The sequence below is a fragment of the Antechinus flavipes genome, chromosome 5 (genome assembly GCF_016432865.1).
Source record: "Antechinus flavipes isolate AdamAnt ecotype Samford, QLD, Australia chromosome 5, AdamAnt_v2, whole genome shotgun sequence".
In the NCBI taxonomy this organism is placed as follows: Eukaryota; Metazoa; Chordata; class Mammalia; order Dasyuromorphia; family Dasyuridae; genus Antechinus; species Antechinus flavipes.
Genome location: NC_067402.1, coordinates 25,103,723 through 25,126,367, shown reverse-complemented (window position 1 = coordinate 25,126,367; position 22,645 = coordinate 25,103,723). Strand labels below are relative to the sequence as shown.

The following is a 22,645-nucleotide window of genomic DNA, read 5'->3' as shown; positions in this document are numbered from 1 at the left end:
ATATATCACTCTTTCTTTGTCTGATAATTATGTTCACAAAGGATTACTGAATAGCATTATTTCTGTGCTTTTATCATGAATTATTCTGATGTTATTGATAGGAAACAATTTGTTGGAAAAGAGACTTTAAGAAGGCCTTTTGTTTTACAAAAGCAAATGCTTCTTCATGATCTAACAATAAGATCAATGAAATATTATATTCCCTATATCTTTCAGTAAACTCTGAAAAGTAAAGATGTGTTCACTTGATTATCACTTGTAAAAGATTTCCCCCTTGCTGACAAACTTCATGGATATCCTTGATTTGTATATAACGACACTCATAGAAATTTTGTACAGGTCAGCAATTGTTGTTGCTCTCAATTAATCTCAATTAGTAAGATCTGACTTTTCCCTCTATCTCCTTCAGATACCCTGAATATTAATCACTCAGCATTTTCATGACTGTGTCTCTATCAACCCACTACTTCTGCCTGTGTACGTACACACATACAGACACACAGACACAGACACAGACACAGACACACACACACACACACACACACACACACACTTGATCAAATCTTTCTCTTTAATGATATCTTCATTTCCATTATGAGAACATCCAGGACTGTGACAATGGGATCCTAGTGTGGTGGTTACACTGATTTTGTCAGTGAAAAGTTGTTGTTAGTTATCTTTACAAATCTCAGCCATTTTTATCTATTTGTTATCCTTCCAATTTAATCATTAAATGTCACCAGGATGATTCTGCTTAGCTCAGCTGGGTTAAATTGCCACAATTTTAAAGTCTGCTACATTTTTCTTGCTTGAAACCATACTCTTCATAAGGTTCATCATCCTTTTAAGATTTAAACTTTCTAAATGAGTTTATATTCCAAGGTGGTATTGCCTTTAGCCCCCTTTTTTTCCGGCTTGGTGAAGAATGTAATGTTTACTACGGTGCTTTCTGGGAGCTTTTGGTCTTCCATCAGGTATATGTCAGTATCAAGGTCATTTCTGTTGTTTCTTTCTTTTTTATTGATAATTACTTGTTTTAATAGTCTTAAGATTATATGCCAATTTTTTCAATTGTATCTCAAATCCTTTTCTCATAATTCTCTTTCTGAATTTTCTTCTAAAAGGTCAGTATTCCGACTGACTAAACACAAAAAGCAGATTCATGAATAACTCTTAATGCAATAACAAGTCTTTTCTTTCTGTTAAAATATCTTTCACTTTATTGTCATTTAGCCCCACTATATCAGGGTCTCCCAATTACTTTCTCAAAGAAAGTGATCCTGTTATATAAAGTTTAAAGAATTCTCTATAGACTACAAGTCTTAGAGCTGTTTCTTTCTTTTTTTCTGAGCAAAGCCTTTTTATATACTTTTTTCTTACCATCCTTACCTTTTCCCATCTTTGTAGTTAAGTAAATGAATAGAGTGTATGAGGATTTATTTTCTCTTTTTATCCTCAAAAACCACTACTGTAACACAAGATGACCAAAAGTGCAAGAAATAATGTTTCTTTTTTACCTTGAATGCACCAATAACATAAATTTCACAACTCCTTTCCAGCTCCTCAGGACCCATACTTCCATTGAGCTGTGATGTCTACTCACTCAAAAAGGATCTCACACTTGGAGTACCAATTACCAAATTAAAGTATACAAACAGGCTCAATACTGTGATGCTTTTCACTCTTTGTCTCTCTTCCTATCATTCCATCACTGTCACAGTCTGGCACAAAAATAGACATTTAGTCAATTCATGTTGCCTGATTGCCCAGTTAAATTCACTGAAGGTTCAATTTACAGATGGACTGGTGAGACAAAGGAAATGATACTTTAGTAAAAGTGTCCAAAGAATGGACATACTTTTTCCAGCATCCTAGATGACTAAAACTTAAAAGTCATGATCACAGCACAGCAGTATCTTCCAAATTATCGAATCCAACAACCTCACTGTCTAAATGAGCAAATAGGGTTCAAGAAATAAAATGAATGTCCAAAGTTACACTGCTGTTAGCAGAGTTTGTCTTGAACTTGGGTCTTTAGACCCCAAGACCCAAGACCAACATTCATCCTCCTACACTGCTGTTTCTTACTTTAAATGGTACAAGAATTATGGCAGTTTGAAGGCATGGAATGATACAACAAAGAATCATAAAGCAGCAATGAAAATAGATATTGTTGTTAGCTCTCCAATAAGAACTTATGAACTAACAAAAAAATCACAGAACTACAAAGACTTATAAAGTTACTTTCAGGGACAATTTGAAATCACACTGACATGACTGATGATAAGCACTTTCGGGCCTAAAACTCTCTTGTAAACAGCAGCCTTCAAAATCATCTGTTTTTTTGTTGAAAAAGAGAGAGATCAATTAATGGAATAAACTAGACAAAGAAGAATCAAAAACAATTGAACTCAGTGTGATAAACCAGTATATGGTATAAAATCTGCTAGGAAAAATGGAAAGCATTGTAGCAAAAATGAGGCTTAGACCAAGACCTTATACTATATTCTACAAGGCATTCAATGTGGATATATGTTTTTAATACCAAAGATCATACTATCAAAAAATTAGAAGAGAATCAAATCATGTGTTTCTTCCAATTGTGAATGTATTTTTAAACCAAACAAGATAAAGTTGGTCATGAAAAATAAAATCAGCAACTTATTACATGAAACTGAAAAGTATCCACACAGATAATATAACTAGGATAAGAAGAAAGCAATCAAGCAGGAAAAAGTTTGCACAAATTTCTATGATAAGGGTATGATATATATACAAGATATATAAATAATTAAAAAATAATAGCTGTTCCCCCTATACAGACACGGTCAGTACAAAAACAGTTTTCCAAAGTATGCAAAGTATGGAAGATTGCTCCAAATTACTAATAAAAGAAATGCAAATCAAAACAACCCTGCAGCTTTACCTCATACTTGGCAAATTGGTAAAAATGACAAAACATGGTAAGAGTCAATGTTAGAGAAGTTAGGGGAAACATACTGGTACATTGTTGGTGGAGCTGGAGCTGTGACTTAGTTGGAAAGCATTTAGGAAAGAAATATGGAATTATGCAAATCAAGTGACTAAAAAGGCCAAATGATTTGATCCATAAATTTCTTTACTGGGATCAGCGGACAGTGAGTCCCACTGGTAAGGTGAAAATCCCCACATATAAACAAAACATTTATATCAGCACTTTTGGGTGACAGCAAAGAACTGGAAATGAAGGAGAAAGTCATGGAATGGGAAATGGCTAGACAAATTTTGGTATGTGAACACAATGATGAATATGTGCTATAGGAAATGGTATGTGTGATGAACAAAGAAACATGGACAGAGCTATAGCAATTGAGGCTGTTAGGTAACCAAAGCTAAGAAAATAACATACACAGCGATTACAACAATGTAAATGACTTAACTACCACACAAAAGCTCAAAGATTACAAAATTATAAAGAAGCAACATGGCTCTAAAGAAGAGAGAGAAGAAGATACTCCATCTCACTCCTTTCTGGAAAACCCAAGGTCCACAAGTATTGTCACTGAACATATTTTCCTACTTTTTCAATGCATGGTTTAGCTGTACTGATTTTTACTCTGCTTTTTCTTTTTAACTTAAAAAAATTACTATTTAGAGGCAGCAAGGTGGCACAGTGGGTAGAGCACCAGCCCTAAAGTCAGGAGAACCTGAGTTCAACTCTGGTCTCAGACACTTAATACTTCCTAGTTGTGTGACCCTGGGCAAGTCACTTAACCCCAACTGCTCAGCCAAAAAAAAAAAAGGCTATGTTATATAAGACATTTTTCAGAGAAGAGGAGGAAATATACTGAAGAAATTTATATAACAATATATTAATAAAATTTATTTTAAAATAAAGATGAAGTTGAATTTTGTAGAGGCTGCATCTTTTTGTATTAAACAGCATTATTCATCCCGAATATAAAAAAAGAGAACTAATTCATGAAAAATGCAAAGGTATACACTCTATATGGGATAATATAATTTCTGAAACTCCACATGAGTTTAAAAATAAGAACAAATAACTTGCTGAACAAAATGACCTATTCTAACCAAACCAGAGAGCAGACTGGATCTAACCAGAGTAGACACATACTTTTATGTTAATATGTAACTTTTAAATTTTCATATACATATAAAAGATATATATATTGGAAAGAACTAAAAGCCTTCCAAGTCCAAACTACTTAAGAATCCCTTTCATACCTAAACCAGCAGCAAGCATTCATAAGGTGCTTCCAAATGTTTTCAAGTCCTTCATTCTAGCAGTCCCTAATAACTTTTACTCCCAAGCTCACAGGTAATTACAAAACCTTGAGCATTATAATAATAGTTTGGAAGGTATATTTTGTGGCTTAATCAGCCAAAATCTGCCTTCTTACCCCTCTGACCCCAGTACATTCTCCCCCATTGACAATACAAACAAAGCAAAATCTGTAAACCATATCTAGTCAAGCTAAACAATTCTCCACATTGACAATGTCAAAAAAGAATTCCTCTCATTTAGCACTGAGTCCTCAGTCACAAAGTGGGGAGCATGTTTTACCTCTAAAAGGACTACAATTCTTGAGAATGGAGTTACTTAAGCTTTTACAAAGATACAGACCAGTAGGAGAGAATAAATTCTGCCATCTACATTCAATGTATAAAGCCACCGGGTCTCCCTAAGGAGGCTAAGCAACCCTGAAACAAAAATATTCTAGAAAAAGACCAACGGAATAACTGGCCTAAGGCACAGAGTATGTTCTAATGAAAATTTCTCTCTTCCCATATAAACTTTGGACTTTGAAAGAGCTCTACAAGGAGATCCCTTTTCCCAGGCTGGATGAACATGTATTCAAGACATCACTGATAATTATAATGACATGATACGAAGCCACTCCCTGGAGTCATTCACAGCATATCACTTTTTAAAAAAAAAGTTTAGTAGGTAGCTTTAAAAGGTTAAATTACCTCTGCTTGAAAGGAATATTATTAGAAAGCTCATTATACAACCAATAAAGAAGCATTTATTAAGCACTTATTGTATGCCACAACTTTCTTAGAATTAGTTTGTAACCTAATCTCCTGAGGATTTAAAAATAAAGTTTGTTCCTACCTGTACTTGAGGGCCTTCACTGGAATCTGCAGGAGACTCCCCCCTTCAAAGGGAAGGTGCACAGTGTCACTGTCATCAGCGTGAAGCAGCCGTTCAGCCTCCTAGATGATACAGGAGCAAATTAAGTTGTTTTCTTTTCTAACTTTGCCCACTCCCGCCCCCACCCCCTATCACTACATTAAGGACTAAGATACTGGATTAATGCTAATTTCAAAGAAATATTTACTACATATTATAAATTAACTAAAAAGAAAGCAAATCTGCCAGACTATTCAAACAAATTACTAACATCACTGTGACTGAAATAAACATTTCAAATAACATGAGCTTCATGAAAGACATCAAAACCAGTGGGCCACATTCCCCAATTCCCTCAAAACATTTTCCAAGTGAAACCTGAACCAGTTTAAAGTGAACATAGGAAATATTTAACAAGTTTTTAAAAATACAATAAAATAGAAATGATGTTACTATATGGTTTTCTAAGTCAATATGCTGACGGCAGAAATTCTTATGACTTTAGTGGTCCCTGTTTTTAGATGAGTTTCATATCATTGATCTACATTAATATCTGCAGCATATAGTAAAAACACTCTTTTTGAAAAATATTTATTTTTTTATAAATTAACTTTCTCTTCTACTAAGAAATATAAATCCTCCTAAAATATCAACTTTTATGGGAAAAAAAGATATTTAATTATGCATGGTTGTATCCTGTCAATTTTGCCAGTCTGAAGGTTCTTCTCATCATTTTTGATATAATTTTTTGCAAACAAAATATATATGTTGAGATGGTTCTTTAAAAATGGAATTTCACCAGCTAAGAAACAAACTGAAAAACTTTTTTAAAATTGTCATGTTATAAAAAGGCTAATCAGCAAAATCCAACACAATAAATATTTACATATATGTGAAACTAAAGGAAACTATTTAAATGTTCTGGCATATGACTTTATTTAGTTCTATTGAAATTATGCACTGCCATAAACTTTTAAAGAATAAAAATAAGGTAAATTAATCTGACTCAAAGTCCAAACTAAAACAAACTGTTTTGATTCTTTAAAATCCATAAAGAAAACATGCTGATTATGTTAGTTACATAACCAAGACCTTGATGAATCTAATAAAAATAAGACAAACTATATCATTACAGAGGAAAACTGATTTAAATTATAATAAAGACCCACCAATATATGGTGCCTTTCTGAAGAAGACAACAATTTTAAATTGTTGCATAAATATCAACATTAATAATAATTAATAGTTTTCATTTCATATCACTAGCAAATGTGGTATTCTAACACAATTATCAAAATTATCTGGTATGATTTTTAAATTATAACCTTGAACTGATCACATAATTGAAAATAAAAAAGAACAAGAATTTAGTTTCTTAAAATGTACTATTCTATTATAATAGTAAGTATGAAAATGAAGCTTTATATTTTTTAAAAAGTTGAATTTTATGACATAAAATATATATGGTCTATTTTTTGCATTCATCAAAATGTACTTGAAATTTTAAATGTAAACAGTAAATATCTTTTTATTTTGTCAACAATTCAAAATAAATCTACAGATGTCTCTAGTACTGAATGACAGGCATTTCTCTAGCTAAAACAACAAATAATTGTTTGTTCCTGAAAACAGTTCCTAAAAGAGGTTCAAAATGGCCACCTGACACTCTAGTTTAGACTAGTCCTTTTTGCAGGAGCTTAAAAAGAGAACTTCCTTGTAACCGGCACCCAACTCTGGCCAGTTGTAAAAATAAGTGATCTGTATCTTGATACTTCCCCATCAGATTTAAAAGATTTAAAGCCCTCAGTGATTTAATATACCTCCTTTTCTTTCTTCTGTTTGTCATCTTCTTTCTTTTTTTTACTTTCTGGCATGAGATCATCAAGCCAGCTCAGCTCTCGTTTAGTAAAACACAAGTCCATTAGTTTGCGGATAAACACCAATGCAAGAACCTTGGGGGGAAAAAACAAAACACAAACCATAAAACTCTTTTGAAGAGTCACAGACTATTTCAGATACAAGAAAACTGAATAATCAAAAGCAAGATCCAATAAGACAAATAAAAAAATAAAATAATCCCAAAAACAATATTTTTTTAGCCTTCATAAAGAAAAAGTATATTGATGCAAAAAATACAATTCTTAACTATCTGTTTTATATAATCACTGTTCTATGAGTACTTCATTAAAAAAAAAGCATGCCATAGCAAGTGGAAGGGTATTAAATTAAGGTTAACCATGAATTATTTTAAAAATTATCCCCTTATTCTCTCCACTGCACAAATGTCACATGTACATATAAAACATCATTAGAGCAAGCTAGTCCAGATGTCCATTTCTTTAATTTTTTTAATGGAAGATGCATATTAAGAACTTTTTTCACCCTAAATGGGAGAATGTAATACAAAATCTTGTCAAAAAGTCACAACCCTTATTTCAACTTCAGTTTCCTCCTATATAAAGTAAAGAAGTTAAATTGAATTATCTCAAAGTTTTCTTCTCACTAATGATCTACTGGTACTATGATTTGCACAAGCACTAAGTTAGAAGGGTTAATTTATTAGCAGCTTCACAGTCATTTTTAAACATTATAATATTAGTCACTACTAAGTATTTTTAAGCTTCCATGATTTGCCAAGCACTGTAATAAGCACCAGAGATACAAAGAAATGCAAAAGCATCTTCAAAGAGTTGAGGATATAACAAAGAAGACAACAAGCAAACAAATATGTGCAAATGAGTTATATATAAGAGAATAGGAAATGAGAGAGAAAGGAGAATTAAAATTAATTCAAAAGAAGTAAAAAAGAGATGGGGGAGACTTTCACTTTTTCTGGTATTTTAGCTGAGACTTAAAAAAAAAAAAAAAAAAAAAAAGCCAGGGTAGCCAATGGTTGAAGTGGATGAGGGAGAGCATTCCAGGGACAGGCAGACAAGAACCAGAACAAAGAGATGGAGGGTCTTGTTTCTGCAAGAAGCCAGGCCACAGTCTCCGGATCAAAGAGTATAAGATGAGAGATAAGGTGTAAGAAAACTAAAAGGCCAGGGGGTGGGGGTGGGGGGAGGCTGAATTACAAAGGACTTTGAATATCAAAAATAAGTCTGGCAATATTAGCTCCAGGAGGTAATGGGGAACCTCAGTTTGATTAAGGCCACCCCCCCACACACCTCACCCCACCCCCCGAGGGATTAAGACTAGGAAGCAAAAGACTGAGCTTAAAAAGGCTGAGGCTTCCCCTAACGGCCAGAGCCATTTCCAGGCATCCTGGCCTGTGCCTGGCTGCGGGACCCCATTGGGTTCGGAGGGGAAGGTGAGGCCGGTGCCCTAGCCCAGCCCTTCCTTTCCTGATGTCATGGCCCCCCTTCCAGAAGGAAAGACAAACAACAGGCCTGTGAGTGACCCAACTGGTCAACTGGAAAATTCTCCTGCCTGCCTGCCTGTCTCCCTCCTTTTTCTTGCCTTCTCTTCCTTCCTTTCCCCTTTTTTTTTCCTTTCTCACTCCTCTTTTTTTTCCTCCTTCCCTTTCCCTTTGTCCACATAGGGTTATCATACCCTTACCTGCAGATGCCCTTAACATTTTTTTTTTAATCACTCAACCCTCCCAAGATATCTTGAGGTTTACTAGCAAGATTTCTTCTGAAGGACAAGGTCTTAAACCCAAACCACTCAGACTCTCAAAGACTGACCAACAACAAGCCCTAGTCCAAACCCTAATCGGTTATGGTTTGGGTCCTGAATGACTCAGAATGAATATAAATAGCAGTCATTTCTGTTTTGGCCAGAAATCTGGAAATCTTCCATTTATAAATGAGATTTATTTATTCATTTAGGTTGGGGTTTGTTTTTTGTTTCTGTTTTTGTTTTTTTGACTAGGTCAAAGAGGCCATTCTTTGCCTCAATTGCTACCTCACCTTAATCACTGAAGGCTTCAGCCAAACTGAGACCTGTTGAAGACCTATACTTAAAAAGACTGAGGTTTCCCATGTCATCCAGGGCCATTTCCAGGCATTCTGATTTCTATCTGGCCCCCTGACCTCGATGCTCTGGAGGGAAAGTGAGGCTGGTGACCTGGCCCAGCCCTCCCTCACTTCAATCCACTTTACCTGCAGATGCTGGCGCCGCCTCCCTTTGAGTAGGAGAATATAACATGAGCAGACATGAACTTAGGAAAACCACTTTCGAGTCTGAATGTAGGATGTACTGGAAGCCTGAGGGAGGCAGACCTCAACAGTCTATTGCAAGACTGGGGCACAAAGTAACAAGGGCTGCACCAAAATGGTGGCAGTGTCAGAGGAGAAAAGAGGCCTGTTTGTGGCACTCAACCTTTAAAAAATATGCAAAAATGAACGACCATGGAGAGCTACTATGGAGACAAGGAAGATCAGAACATAAACCCATACAACAAAGGTAAAATGGCTTCGGGTAAAGCCTCAAAATATAAATTAGCCTTCAGTTCAAAAGACTCTTGTGAAAGAATTCAAAAAGAATTTAAAAGAGAGGTAGAAGAAGAATGGAGAAAAGAAATGTGAGCTCTGCAGAAGAGTTATGAAAGTTTGGGGGGAAAGTCAACACTTTGTTAAAAGAAGTAGAAACTGAAGAAAACTCCTTAAACATAAATTTAGTGAAATGGAAAAAAAAAACTATCCTCAAGAAAACACAACTTCTAAAAATAAAAATGGCAAAATAAAAGAAAGAAAACAATTTCTTAAAAAAACAGAACCAGTGAAATTGAAAGAAAATTCAGTGAACAAAATAACTCTTTTAAAAGGACAATTACTTAGGGAACTAAATGAAAAAGGAAGTTAAAAAAGCTAACTGAAGAAAATAATTCACTAAAAATTAAAATTGAAATTGAAAAAATGGGAGTGAATGACTCACTAAAACATTAAGAATCAGTCAAACAAAATCAAAAAAAGAAAAAAAAAAACGAAGAAAATGCAGACTACCTCATTGGAAAAACAACTCAGCCAGAAAAAAACAGATCTAGGAGAGACATAAGAACTATCTGAAAGCCATGATGGGAAAAAAGAATCTAAATAGCATCTTTCAATAAATCATCAAGGAAAATAGTCCTATCATCTTAGAACAAGAGGGGAAAAATAGTCATTGAACAAATCCCTTTTCTCACCTCCTGATATCCAAAATGAAAACTCCAAGGTCTTTCAAGGGAAAAGATAGGCATTCAATGAAACTGGGGATTCTCAATTATTTCTGAAGAAAAAAATCAGAGCTGAACATAAATATGATTTCCAAATAAAAGATTCAAGAGAAACACTAAAAGGTCAAAGGAAAAAAAATTATATTTTCTAAAGGTTAAAATGTCTACCTTTCTATAATTCTTGAGAATTGTATCTTTGTCAGGGCAGTTAGAAAAGGTATACTTGGGGAGGTTGGAAGTATAATTTGACTTTAACATGCTGATATGGAAAAGAGATTGTACTGGAAAAAGAAGAAAGGGGAGGTAAAATGAGGTAAATTATGTCATATGAAGAGGCACAAAAGAACTATTACAACTGAGGGAAAGAAGGAAGGGGGATAAATATTGAACCTTAATCTCATTGGATTTGGTTCAAAGAGGAAATAACATAATACTTGGTTTGATATAGAATTTGTCTCACCCTATAAGGTAGAAGGAGGGAAAAGGAGAAAGAGGAGGCGAATAGAAAGAAATAAGAAAGGGAGGACAGATTGAGGGAGGTGTGATCAGAGAGTTCAGTGGTCCATATTGCCAAGCTATTGCTCCTGGACAGACTCAGATCTATAACCTCTTCAGAGAATAGGAGGCGCATCCCAATAATGTGAATTACCACATGCCTACTTACCCTGGGAGACTGATCCATGTGGTTTCCTAAATTTACCATAAGTATCCACCCAATCTGCCATGAGATTCCCTTAAGATCTCCCACCATCTTGAAGATTCCATTAGAGCATACTGGATTACACATCAGTTTTCCCTCTCTCTTGTCATAATACTAGTCTAGTCCATCTTCTACAATCATAAATTTCTGTAAAGATATTCTTTATCTCAATTCTCTTCATAATGTCTTGCTAAATGCAATTTTCAATTTGGTCACATTTACATATCAGCCTTCTGAGTGATCCTCAACTTCAAATCTTTCAAGACTATACTGTTCGCACTATAGTCACACACTCAAGACACATACTATGATTGGAGTAAAAGAGGTATTTTAAAAGAAGGACTTTTATCCATCAAGTAACTTGAGGCCACTTAAGGAACTTCATAATTTCTCACTGATGATCTAGCAAGCTTTCTCCTGTTTAAGTTTGGGCCTTATTTGTTGTCCATTTACAGAATCTTTCTAAGATACAAACACTAACAGAAGAGCTCTACAAATTTCCATCCAATAGTTTTTCCTATACTTATAGAAAGGCTAAACTTTTGAGGGATTATGGATCTCATTTAGGAGGTTCTACAAGGTTTCCATGCTTGATGAAATGTTATCTGTACATAAGAACATATGGAAAACTAGAAGTATCATCTATAAAGAATTCCTCTTTGCCTTGGATTATCCATCATAGTCCAAGAGTTCATTCGAACGCAACAGCAGTAAACATTCAAGGCCATATATCTTAGGTGAACTATTCCAATTACCTCATTTACATGCCTTTACATTGATGTTGCCAAAGATCTAGTTTAACCTGAAGAGTCTTATCTAGTTAATCCTAGAATTTCTCTACTTTTTTATTCTCTGCTATGAGAGGCTGGCTTACAATTATTTTCGTGGTAGTGCTCCTTTTTTTTAAAGTCTCAAAATATACCTTCAACAAAATCTAGAATAAAAATTATCACTTTAGAATAAACAAAAAAGAAAAATTAATAACTACATATTTCAAAATCATCCAAATAAATCTCTCAATGATTCTTTCCTCAAAATCAGTGATGCACATCGATATCAAAAGTATATGATTACTTAAGCTGATTTTTAAAAGGTCAGGAAGGAAAAGGCTATTTACCATCATGGGGAAAACAACTGCAGCAGCTGAAGCTTTTATCACCCATAAGAGAACCAAACAGGTGAGCTGAATGACTGTAAAGATGTGGACCTTCCAGAGGGGTACATAACGGAGATATATTAGATCTGGTTGATGTTTAGCAGGCATTCCAAATAATTTGATGCGGTCAAAAAACTAGAAATAAGCAAAAATAAATAAATGAGTAAAAAAACATTAAACCAAATTTCTGTTTATATTCTTTGTAAAGTATTTAACATAATAAAGCTATAACATATTAAGGATAGGGACAAGATCTGTGATTTCTGTATAACTTCCAGCACCAGTGTTGCTCCAATAATTCAAAGGTTCATTGCTCAGTCACATACCCAATATTTGTCTGTAGTGGGATCTGAGCCCAAGCTGTTTCCCTGAGTTTGAGACCAGCTTTCTATCATTCTGTGACAAGCATCAATTTTAAGCTGAAATTTTCCCCAGCATATGCAAAAGTAGATTCAAGTTAGCATCTAAGTTCTAATGAGTGTGAATAATAAATATTATGTAATATGATGCAGTTTGAATTCCCATTAAATAGTTCTGTTGTACAAAAAAACACAAAAAACACATTTTATATCACCATAACTTGGAACAGTGCAGATTCAAATATAGGAGATTATTCAAAGAATTCATTATTTGCATTAAATGGGATTTGACTATATTACATCAGCAATGTAACTTTTAAATCTATGCAATACAAATTAAAGGGGATAATTTGCAATTACTCAGTTTAATTTACTGAAATGAACACAGTCCACTGAACCAGATATTGTTAACCTACCCTCAAGTCCACTTTAGTGAACGAATATTTAAAAGATGTTCATAAAAATACAAGTTATTTAATCTTCCTGACTTCCAATTTCCCATCATAAAAGAACAAAATTATACTAAAAGAGTTCTACGATTCCCTCCAGCTATAAATTTCTGTTCTATGAAACTAAATCAGCTATAATTGGTCATTTTTCGCTTTACAATATGTATGATCTAAAAGGCTATATAAAAGGGCCAAAATAGAGGTGAAAAATCAAAAATCACCCAGAGATAATTTCAAACTAAAAACCACTCCTTCAAAATGGAATTAATGTAAAGATCAGCATCTAAATAAATACTAATCTACTTTCAAAACAAGACTTCAAGTTAAAATAGCTGATCAATACTTTCCCAAAGTTTAAACTTTCATATATGAAAATTCTCAAGGAAAGCTGTTGTAAAAATAGTAAATGACAAGAATACCTAATAACCTGAATATTAATCTTTTCATAAATAAGAGATTCCTAAAACCTCAGCAGAAATTATACAAAATAAATGAAGACTACAAATAGATTACTCAATATTCTTTCAACATGACTCCCCAAATGTCTTTGTCCCTCATTTCCAGGCCATAACAGCAGCAGTTCTACTCCTCCCACCCACCACCATCTAACTCTGTTAAGAATGAAAAGAGTCCTGCACTCTGATTTAGCACAACTCCTATCTCTGAAATTTAAAAGTTTGTAAACTCCTGGAAAGTCCCTCAACCTTTTGGAGTCCCCATGGCCTCATCTATAAAATGTGGGTGAAAAAAACATGGTATCTACTTACTTCACAAAATTGTTGTAGGTCATCAAATGAAAGCATTCAGGCCTAGTGCTTTGTAAACTTTAATACACATATTATTTTTACTAGCTATACTAAAAGAGAGATTAGGTCTTAATGTTTGAGGAAATAAGTTTTAATAAAGAGATCATTATAATAACATTGTCTTTTCAAATATAACATTAGGAAAAACAGATTTGTTCAAAGGAACACTACCATTTTATCATTTTTTAAAATAATAAATATTACAATTTTTAAAAATATTTAAACTTTTGAACTTGCCTGGATGCCTTTTAATGAAGAAACTCCCATATAAAGAAAGACACCATACAGAACTGGCATTGGAATAAACTGCAAGTCAAATGATCACAATCAGAATTCACACTATGGAAATGGCAAAAAGTAACAGCAAAGTGATATAGTGACTGGATATCAATACACAACAGAATAAGGTAAACAATCCTGGGCAATATACCAGGAGACCTAATGATAGCTCAAAACATTCTAGAAGTCAATTTTAACAAAGAATTTGCTCAGAATATCCAAATTCTTAAGTAGTTTTAAGTTCCCTTAATGATACCAATAATAAAAAGTGACTTAAAGACATGTTTTGTGTAAAAGTGATAATAAATGTGACTAAATTGGCATGATGATCAGACTTAAGACTATGTGTGTGTGGCCTAATGAAAATAATGCTAGCCTTGGGACAACTAGGTGGTACAGTAGACAGAGCACCAGCCCTGAAGTCAGGAGGACCTGAGTTCAAATGTAGTTTCAGACACTTAGGACTTCCTAGCTGTGAGACCCTAGGCAAGTCACTTAATCCCAATTACCTCAGGAAAAAAAATAATAAAGCTAGCCTCCTAATCAGTTTACTTTGGCTTTTGGACTTGGCTGCATAACCTTATTTAACTTTGAGAGACTCAGTATCTTCAACTATACAACATGGAGGTTTAAAAGGAATGATCTCTAGTCCCATGCAGCAATAAATGCTAAGATTATATAATGAAATAGAGGATATGACAAAATCATATTCTTTCTATAAAAATGACCAACCATATAATCAATTATAATAGGGGCACAATCTACAAAAACAAAATTAAAATGCCATCTCATATTTGGTGATAATCAGAGCAATGACTACTTTTTCCACAACTCAAAATTATAATTGCTATTAGATATTCAAAATTAAAATGTCAATCTTAGATGAAATTCATATCTAAACATTTTCATAATAAACATTTTAAATGTATTTTAGAAAATGAAAAAATTAGGTATAAATAAAATAATTTATATTATTAAATTTATTTAGATAAAATTATGTGTGCCTTAGGAAGTTACATAATTTTATTTTTATGGTTTCTCTATGAGGGGGAAGAAGTATAGTATTGAGGTGGGGAACAGCAGAACTGACAGAAGCTTAAAAATGTAGATTTTTCCAGTATGAGATTTAGAGCCAAAAGATTTTAAAATTTTGACATCTAAGATACAGGTGATATTTTTTGATATTAAAAACTGTACATCATTCAAGAGTGGTAGATGCATTCAGGAGAGATTTCATTTTGTAGGAATAGCAACTGTGTATTTTTTCCACATACAACGGCAGATGTGATCTCAGAACTTCCTAAATCAAGGTCCAGTCTTTATCTGCTATGCCATATGGCTGCCTCAGTAACCCTGAGATTGTGGGCCTATATACCGAGAATTTGCAATGTCCTAGAGCAATCATAGAAGAGTAGCTCAACAGAGAAATTAAAACTGGAAAATCTAGATCTGGCAATCAGATTACAGAGGATAACTGAACCCATGGGCACTAATAAGATCACTAAATGAGAGACCATAGGGAAAAAAAAGGAGATACCCAGAACCAGTCATACAAATGGAAGGAAGACCCCCACCCCCTCCAAAAAAGGGTTTTTCAGGAGAAAACCTGGAGGAAAAAGCTGTCCAAAAGACAAATGACAAGCCTTACAGAAGAAAAGGACCATAATTCAGAAAAGGGCTGGCAATGAAGAGAACACTGGCAATTTGGTGAGAGAGGTTTCATTTAAACTATGAAACTGGAAAATAGATTACAGGTGAACAAAAGAACAGGAATAGGAAGTGGGCAATTTTCTCAAAGAGTTTAGCAGAGGACAGAAAACAGTCAAAAAACAGAAAGAATGGTCAGATCACCAAGAGATTTTTCTTTACAGATGGAGAGACATAAGGCATGTCTATGGGCAACAAGGAAGGAGCCAGCAGAATGGGAAGAAACCAGTAGGAATGATAATGGAGGTAATTTGCTGGAGCAGGGTTTCTTAACTCTTTCCACTCACCACTTTTTCACCCAAATAATTTTTATGTGACCCCAGAAATATAAGGTATATAAAACAGGTATACAAATCAAACACTTATTGGGTCATAAACCAATTTAAAAAGCTGTGCTCTAGAGAAGTTGGGAGACTGTAGGACGTGTTGAAATATCCTTAGCTTTTTGCTATTGACAAGTATAAATACATTTTATTAGATAAGTGTATAATAATTTAAGGCTAAACAAATTCAGAATTCTGGTTTCCTATACAATCTCCTTAATAATATAAAATTGTCCTATTTTATGATTTCTAATTATTTTTCATGTACTTTTTCTTCACAATTTTATTTTTTTATCTAGTACTAGGATGGGTGCTTTCATTCTTTATTATTATTTTTCACATAATTAATCTGATTAAGCTTTGTCTATTTTTATGCAATACTGTCAACATTTTTGTAGAGTTCTCTGTGTTTCAGGGGTAGTTCTTCAATAGGTGAGTTACAGGATGACAGAGACTAAAGTCTCACAGGATAAAATATAAAAATGGTTGTGATACAAACTAAAATAGTATTTCCCTGAGATCATGTATAGATGAATTAACTTAAAGCATCTTTAGCGGAATTGTCCTCTACCTTTAGGCAAGTATATAGAGAAAATTATACCAGAGATTTAATGTGGAAACTCCTATCAATTAAATGTCACTTTTGAAAATTCTATACATCTCAAAATTAATAACTCCCTATAAAATCCAGTTTAAAGTAATTTTAGTTATTTTAAACTTATTTTAATTGCACCGTTTTATGCCACTAAACGTGAGTTTTAATCTTAAGATATTGTTTTTGAGAGAATTTATTGAAAAACTGTCTTACCTTTAATACAGAAGTCATGAACACAGACAGGCCCATTAGGACAAAAATAAGTAAGCCTGTAACTCGCTGTTCTCGGATTCCCAAAAATTTAGGTTGTTCTCCTGGAGCAGAACATTCAGATTCAACTTTTAAGCTGTTTACGTGACTTATAGAAAGAACTGTTGCAGCCACAAACCATGGCAGACCCATAATTGAGCAAATGCCCAACATCACACCAACCATGAGCAAATCCAGATGATACCCAGCTCCTTTCTGTAAAATCAAGCAAAATTTTCTCAAGAGGCTGCTCAGTTTAAAAAAATACTTTCAGTAACAAGTTAAGCAACATATTTTTATGCTATAATTGCAGTGAAATGTTAACAAAATAACTCAGATTTCAATTACTAAAGTAGAAAAAAATTAAAATTACCTTCAACTTATGTTCCTTTCGATTTATGATGACTGCTGTGATTTGTTGATCCATGAAAATAAGAATAGTACAAAGCAGCGCTGGAATAGCAGCTATTAATAACGTCCACCATGGATTATCACCCAGTGGGCTTATGATCCAACCTCTCTCTTTATGAGTAGGCTAGGAAGGAAAAAATATTTAAATAATACAAGTCAGGGGGAAAAAAAGTTTTTAGGTCTCCTTACTCTAATTCAGGAAATCTAAGGCAATACTTCCATGTTTCACAAGGTTTGCTGAAAAAAAAGGCTAGAAGCACTTTGTTGCGATCTCACCCTCATAGAAACCTGAGTTTTCTCTGACATGAGAGCCGAAGGCTATATGAACGGCAGGCCCCAGTTCAGAAGAGGTAGCACTGGAATAGCCCTAAACCAGGATAGCCCATTAAGTATTAGATGGGCACAAGGAAAGGCCCAACATGTAAACTTCTAGAACCCAAGTTGGAAGGCAAGCTCTCTGTCACTTATGTCAACGTGACCTTGAGCAGATCACTCCACAGAGGGAAATCTGCTTCCTTATGTGTAAGAAATGAAGAAATTCAATTAATAATCTCAAAGTCCAACGATCTTTATGACCATAACAATCTGGAGAATTTGGGATGGGACAACAAAGGTGAGGGAGGGGCAGCATTTATAAGCAAATGACAACTCTTACTCCATCAATCACCAAACCTTCTACATGTAACAATATGTTTTATTTAAAGTAATTATTTTTAACAATAACTGTGTGTTCACAAAGGAGCTCAGTACTGCAGTTTTTGCATTAAGGGATCCTAAGATAAGGATACACACATCTGCCTACTATGTTTTAATTTCCTCATAGTTTTTATGGAAATCAATCTTCCTCCATGAAAATAGTGGCAATTACAAACTGGAAAGTAAGTATTTTTACTATTTTCATGATTCTCCATTCCCCCCCAAAAAAAGATTTATCTTTATAACCTAAATCCAATAATTAACATTAATGTTGATGTGCTTGCAACCATTTTATATTTTACTGTCTATGAACTGTTTTTATTTTGAAGCTGTTCCTTGTCAGGTTTATCTCCCTAAAATCGAACATCATTTCCTTAAGACTAAGGCCCCAGCATCATAAAAAATCAAAAAAACATTACATTTAGAAGGATATTAAGTCCAATGGTCAGAAAATGCCCCAGGTTCTATCCTTCAACACATCGGTCATGTAAAGTTCTTTGACAAGGCTATTATCATTTTCTTTCAGCAAGGGCTGCTTCTAATCTAAACTCTTACTCATACAAGCTACTGATTGCACACAACAGGAACTATTTTCTGAATACAGTTTTACCGATTAAAAAATAAAATTTAATAGCAGTACAGGCATTGAAAGGATACTGGATTTAAAATCTGAGGACCAGAGGTTAGTCAAGTCTTGGCTCTGCTGTGTTACGTATGGCCATCAACAGTCACTGACACAGAGGACCACAGAAAATTATTTGTAAAATGAGAGTACTAAACTTGGTGCTATGAGGTTCTTTCTAGCTCTGACTCTGTGATCCTACAAATTTATTTTTCTAAAGGTCATATGCCATCAGCAACCATATATATTATTCATAATAGCTAGCATGTACATGAATCTTTAAAGCTTAGAAAATACTTTATGTTTATTAATATCTTTGATCTTCAAAAACCATCTTAAGAAGTAGGTACTATTATTGTTCCCATTTTACAAAATGAAGAAATTAGGCTGTGAATGGTTAAAGGACTTGCCCAAGATCACACTTGCTATTAAATGTCTGATGCAGGATGTAATGGTCTGAGGCTTGAGTTGATGCACTGAAGCCCCAAGCACATGAGGCTAAATAGTAATTGGACCATACTCTATTAATATATAAGCTTGGAGAAAGAATGGCCCCCACCCACTCTTTGTGCAAGTCCTGATGTGTTGTATAGGAAATGACGATTTTGGTGGGTGGAGGCAGGGGAGTGGAAAAGGAAGGGGAAGGAGAGACTGCTTGCATTTGCCATTGTGATGGCCCTTTCAGCTCAGATCCCCCTCTGTTAGCTGGCTTCCTGTCGCAGCCGCCCATATTGCTATCGCAATCCTTCTTGCCCATATTGCTATTGCAGTCCTTATTCACCTCTTCACTTCAATAAAGATTGAAGATTTTTCCCTTAACCTGAATTCCTGACTCCGGCTGATTTTAAATACACGGTCATTACAGCAGGATTCAAATTCAGTTCTTCCTGCCTCAAAATCTGACACTTCTCTTACACAATGCAAATAGTACATTCTTAACAAATGAATCAACACATATCTATTTTAAGGCATTCTTTTTAAAGGTCATTTAATATAATAACTTACCAATGAAATAAATGGAAATGCTAAAAAGAAAAATTTTAACTTAATTTCACATCAAATTTTATATAAACCATTTTATATGTAAAACCATTTTACATAAACCAAGGAAACATAAATTAACTTATAAATTATTAAAATATCAAAATATTCAGTGAAGAAATAAACACTAATGTTATAATATTGCTCACAATTCATTGCATTGAATTCCTAGTATGAAACCAAAAGCCTACTGGTGAAATCCAGTGTTCTAATTTAACAGGCATCTTAAATCTGAAAGGCTCTCCCTTCAACTCCATCCATGTGCTCCCTCAGCCTTTTAGTGGGAATTCCCTAGATGAAGCATGAGCATTTTCTTGTCCTGGAAGAACTCTGTCAATTCAGCCCCCACAGAAAATAACTAGCACTTCACTAACTCCTTGTTCAATAAGAAATTTATAAATGATCTTAACCATTTTATAAGCAAAGATAAAGAATCTGCTCTGTGCTAGGGGGTCCACCCAAAAAAAAAAAAAAAATCACGCACAGTCCTTGTCATGCAGGAGCTAAAATTCTATTGAATTTTAGCATAAATGACCTATGGAAATACTATGATCGGATCTTCTGGGTGGACAATGCCAGGGCTGGGTCAATTAGAACAGTCACCAAAAGCTGAGAAGGCAGAAAAGAGAGATGATGAGAGAAGGCCAAGGAGACAGGAGAGGTAGTAAGTTTTCTCCTGCCAATAGGCCCATGTGCTTCGGAGCAGTCCTCCACCCTCCTCTTCCCCTGGGGGTCCTTCTGAACTTCTTTCCAACCGCCCCACAAGCTCTTTGGGCCCTTTAGAAAAACACCATGCTTTAACGAAAGTTCCAAAAACAGCAGGAAAAATCACAGTGGTTTTTATACTGCATGTCAATGGGACAAATCCACACACATTTGCCTGCACGACCCTTACCTCAAATTTCTCAGGAACATGTAGTTTAGGAGAAGGAACACCTACAAGGTAGTCAATGGCAACCATAGTTACTATGGTGAGAAACACAGCAAAGTCACTGATTGTTGATCGGACCTAAAGTAAAAGTACCAAGTTAGTATAAACGGAGTGAATACTATACATTCCTCCCAAATAACTCAGAGCCATCACAAATCATAAAATGTGGGGTGAAAAACAGATTGGCTAGGAATGATGAAAATGTTTGGACTAAATTGGTATTTAATAACCCAAAAAGTAGATGTCTAAATATACATATGTACATATATGTGTGTGTGTGTGTGTGTGTGTAACTACACACAACTAAAATACATATTCTCACAGTTTCTTCTCCTAACTCAGGATGGCCACATATCATGCATATTCACTATAAAACATACTTCTGGTCCTCTTTTAATCTTTGATACAAAAATAATAACTTTTAAATACAAATTATTAATTTTTTTTAAATCAACATATACTGAGACTTCTGAAATTATAATCAATTACCCTGGTAGGAAAATAACGCTTGGTCTTAAACTGCTTCAGGAATGATGAGAGAAAGAACGTTGTGAAGAATAAGATGACACACCAGAAGAGTACATCAGGAATATAGGGCCCATGATGACCACAGGCTGGGCCCAGGAAGACACCGTGTAATTTTTTACATTCCTGGGAGAAAAAAAAAAGAGGGAAGAAATTCTCTTTTAAAGTCAACTCAGTATTTGTTCCTTTTTCCAACCAATGAAAAAATGACAAAATTATCCCTCAAATACAGTTAGCTGGAACTAGAAAAGGATCAGGATTTCTTTGGAAAATGTCTGCCTCGTAGCTTAGATGGAGCTGAAATGGTTACTCTGGAAGCAATTCAGTGTCAATGTGATTTTTTACTAAGCTGTTTTTCATGGCAGATGCTCACATGGAATAAAAGGCAAATCAAGCCTTAGCTGGCAAAATGAGAGATGATGGGGAGACACTCCAGAAGGATGTCTTCTAACAGCAGCCCTGTCATTAGAGGGCAGCTGCTAGCCAGATCACCATTTTTTCTTTCTGCTTGACCACAATCCACAAGACAACATGAGCAAGTGAAAAAGAATAAAGAAGAGGTTACTGAGCTGCTCAGAAAAGCCAGAATCCTGCCCATCTACAGAATAAATAGACTGGCCGGGTTTGTGAAGACTATGAGATGATGAGAGTCCAACATGACAGCCACGCCAATGTCACCAATTCAGGTTTCTTATGTCTCTCTTCTGCTGCTCAAGAGCACAAGCCTATCCTCGCTGAAAAGTAGTGAAAAGGCATTGCTCACTGCTCACTGTCATTCCCTACCAGCTCACATACACAGAGCCCAGTCCAGTGTACAGTTTTTCACATGACCTGTATTATACAAACATCCTTGAAAGCCTCGCTTTCTCCTCCTGAGCTTCAGGGTGCAGTGGCAAGATACAGATCAGGACAGCTCGAGAAGATATCAGGAAATGAAGGCACAGGAAAAGGCAGAACAGAAATGAGAGTCTGAGCCCCTCAACGTGCCCTTTGAAAGGAGACTAGAGGGAGGCAGAGTCCTTGGCGGAGTAAAGGCTGGAACACTCCCGACCTCTCCCCCAAACCGCTCTGAATTCTGACTTGAAACAAGACAGAAGATAACATTTTCCAGCTGAAAGCTACTTAGAAGCTCACTCACATCAGGATAGGAGTCTACCTCTGAATCAGCAGCAGCACTGGAGGCTTCCAGACCTCTCAGCTCAGAGACACGGAAGAGGCCCTGGAAGGTCAGAAGAAAGGGTCTGATGTGGGCAGCCCTCCCCCCCCCATCCAGTGTACTAGATTGTACAGTTACAGTGGTAGAGATCCTCCTCAATAGCTCCGGGCAGAAAAGAGGGCTTGTGGTCAGATCGCTAGAGGGATCTCTGAAAACAGCTGCACAAACCCCCTGAAGCTTGGGACAGAGCATCCTCCATCCTGGAAACAGAGCCTTACCTTAAAAACGAGTTAAAAGCTGGGTAATAGGCCTGAAAAAAGAGTAAAGAACAAAAAAAAGTTTCTGACC

At 35.1% G+C, this 22,645-nt stretch overlaps 1 protein-coding gene across 3 annotated transcripts in view; it reads right to left on the bottom strand.

Moving 5' to 3' along the window:
* SLC4A7 (solute carrier family 4 member 7) overlaps window positions 1–22,645 on the bottom strand; it is a 116,149-nt gene that overhangs the window by 8,562 nt on the left and 84,942 nt on the right. For all 3 annotated transcript variants that reach the window (XM_051963285.1, XM_051963286.1, XM_051963287.1), the window contains exons 16-23: window positions 21,106–21,267; window positions 20,581–20,694; window positions 17,289–17,450; window positions 16,880–17,131; window positions 14,000–14,068; window positions 12,110–12,283; window positions 6,955–7,086; window positions 5,117–5,217 (exon numbers count right to left, since the gene is read on the bottom strand). In XM_051963285.1, the coding sequence (XP_051819245.1) occupies window positions 5,117–5,217; window positions 6,955–7,086; window positions 12,110–12,283; window positions 14,000–14,068; window positions 16,880–17,131; window positions 17,289–17,450; window positions 20,581–20,694; window positions 21,106–21,267 (1,166 nt within the window). The remainder of the gene's footprint in view (window positions 1–5,116; window positions 5,218–6,954; window positions 7,087–12,109; window positions 12,284–13,999; window positions 14,069–16,879; window positions 17,132–17,288; window positions 17,451–20,580; window positions 20,695–21,105; window positions 21,268–22,645) is intronic.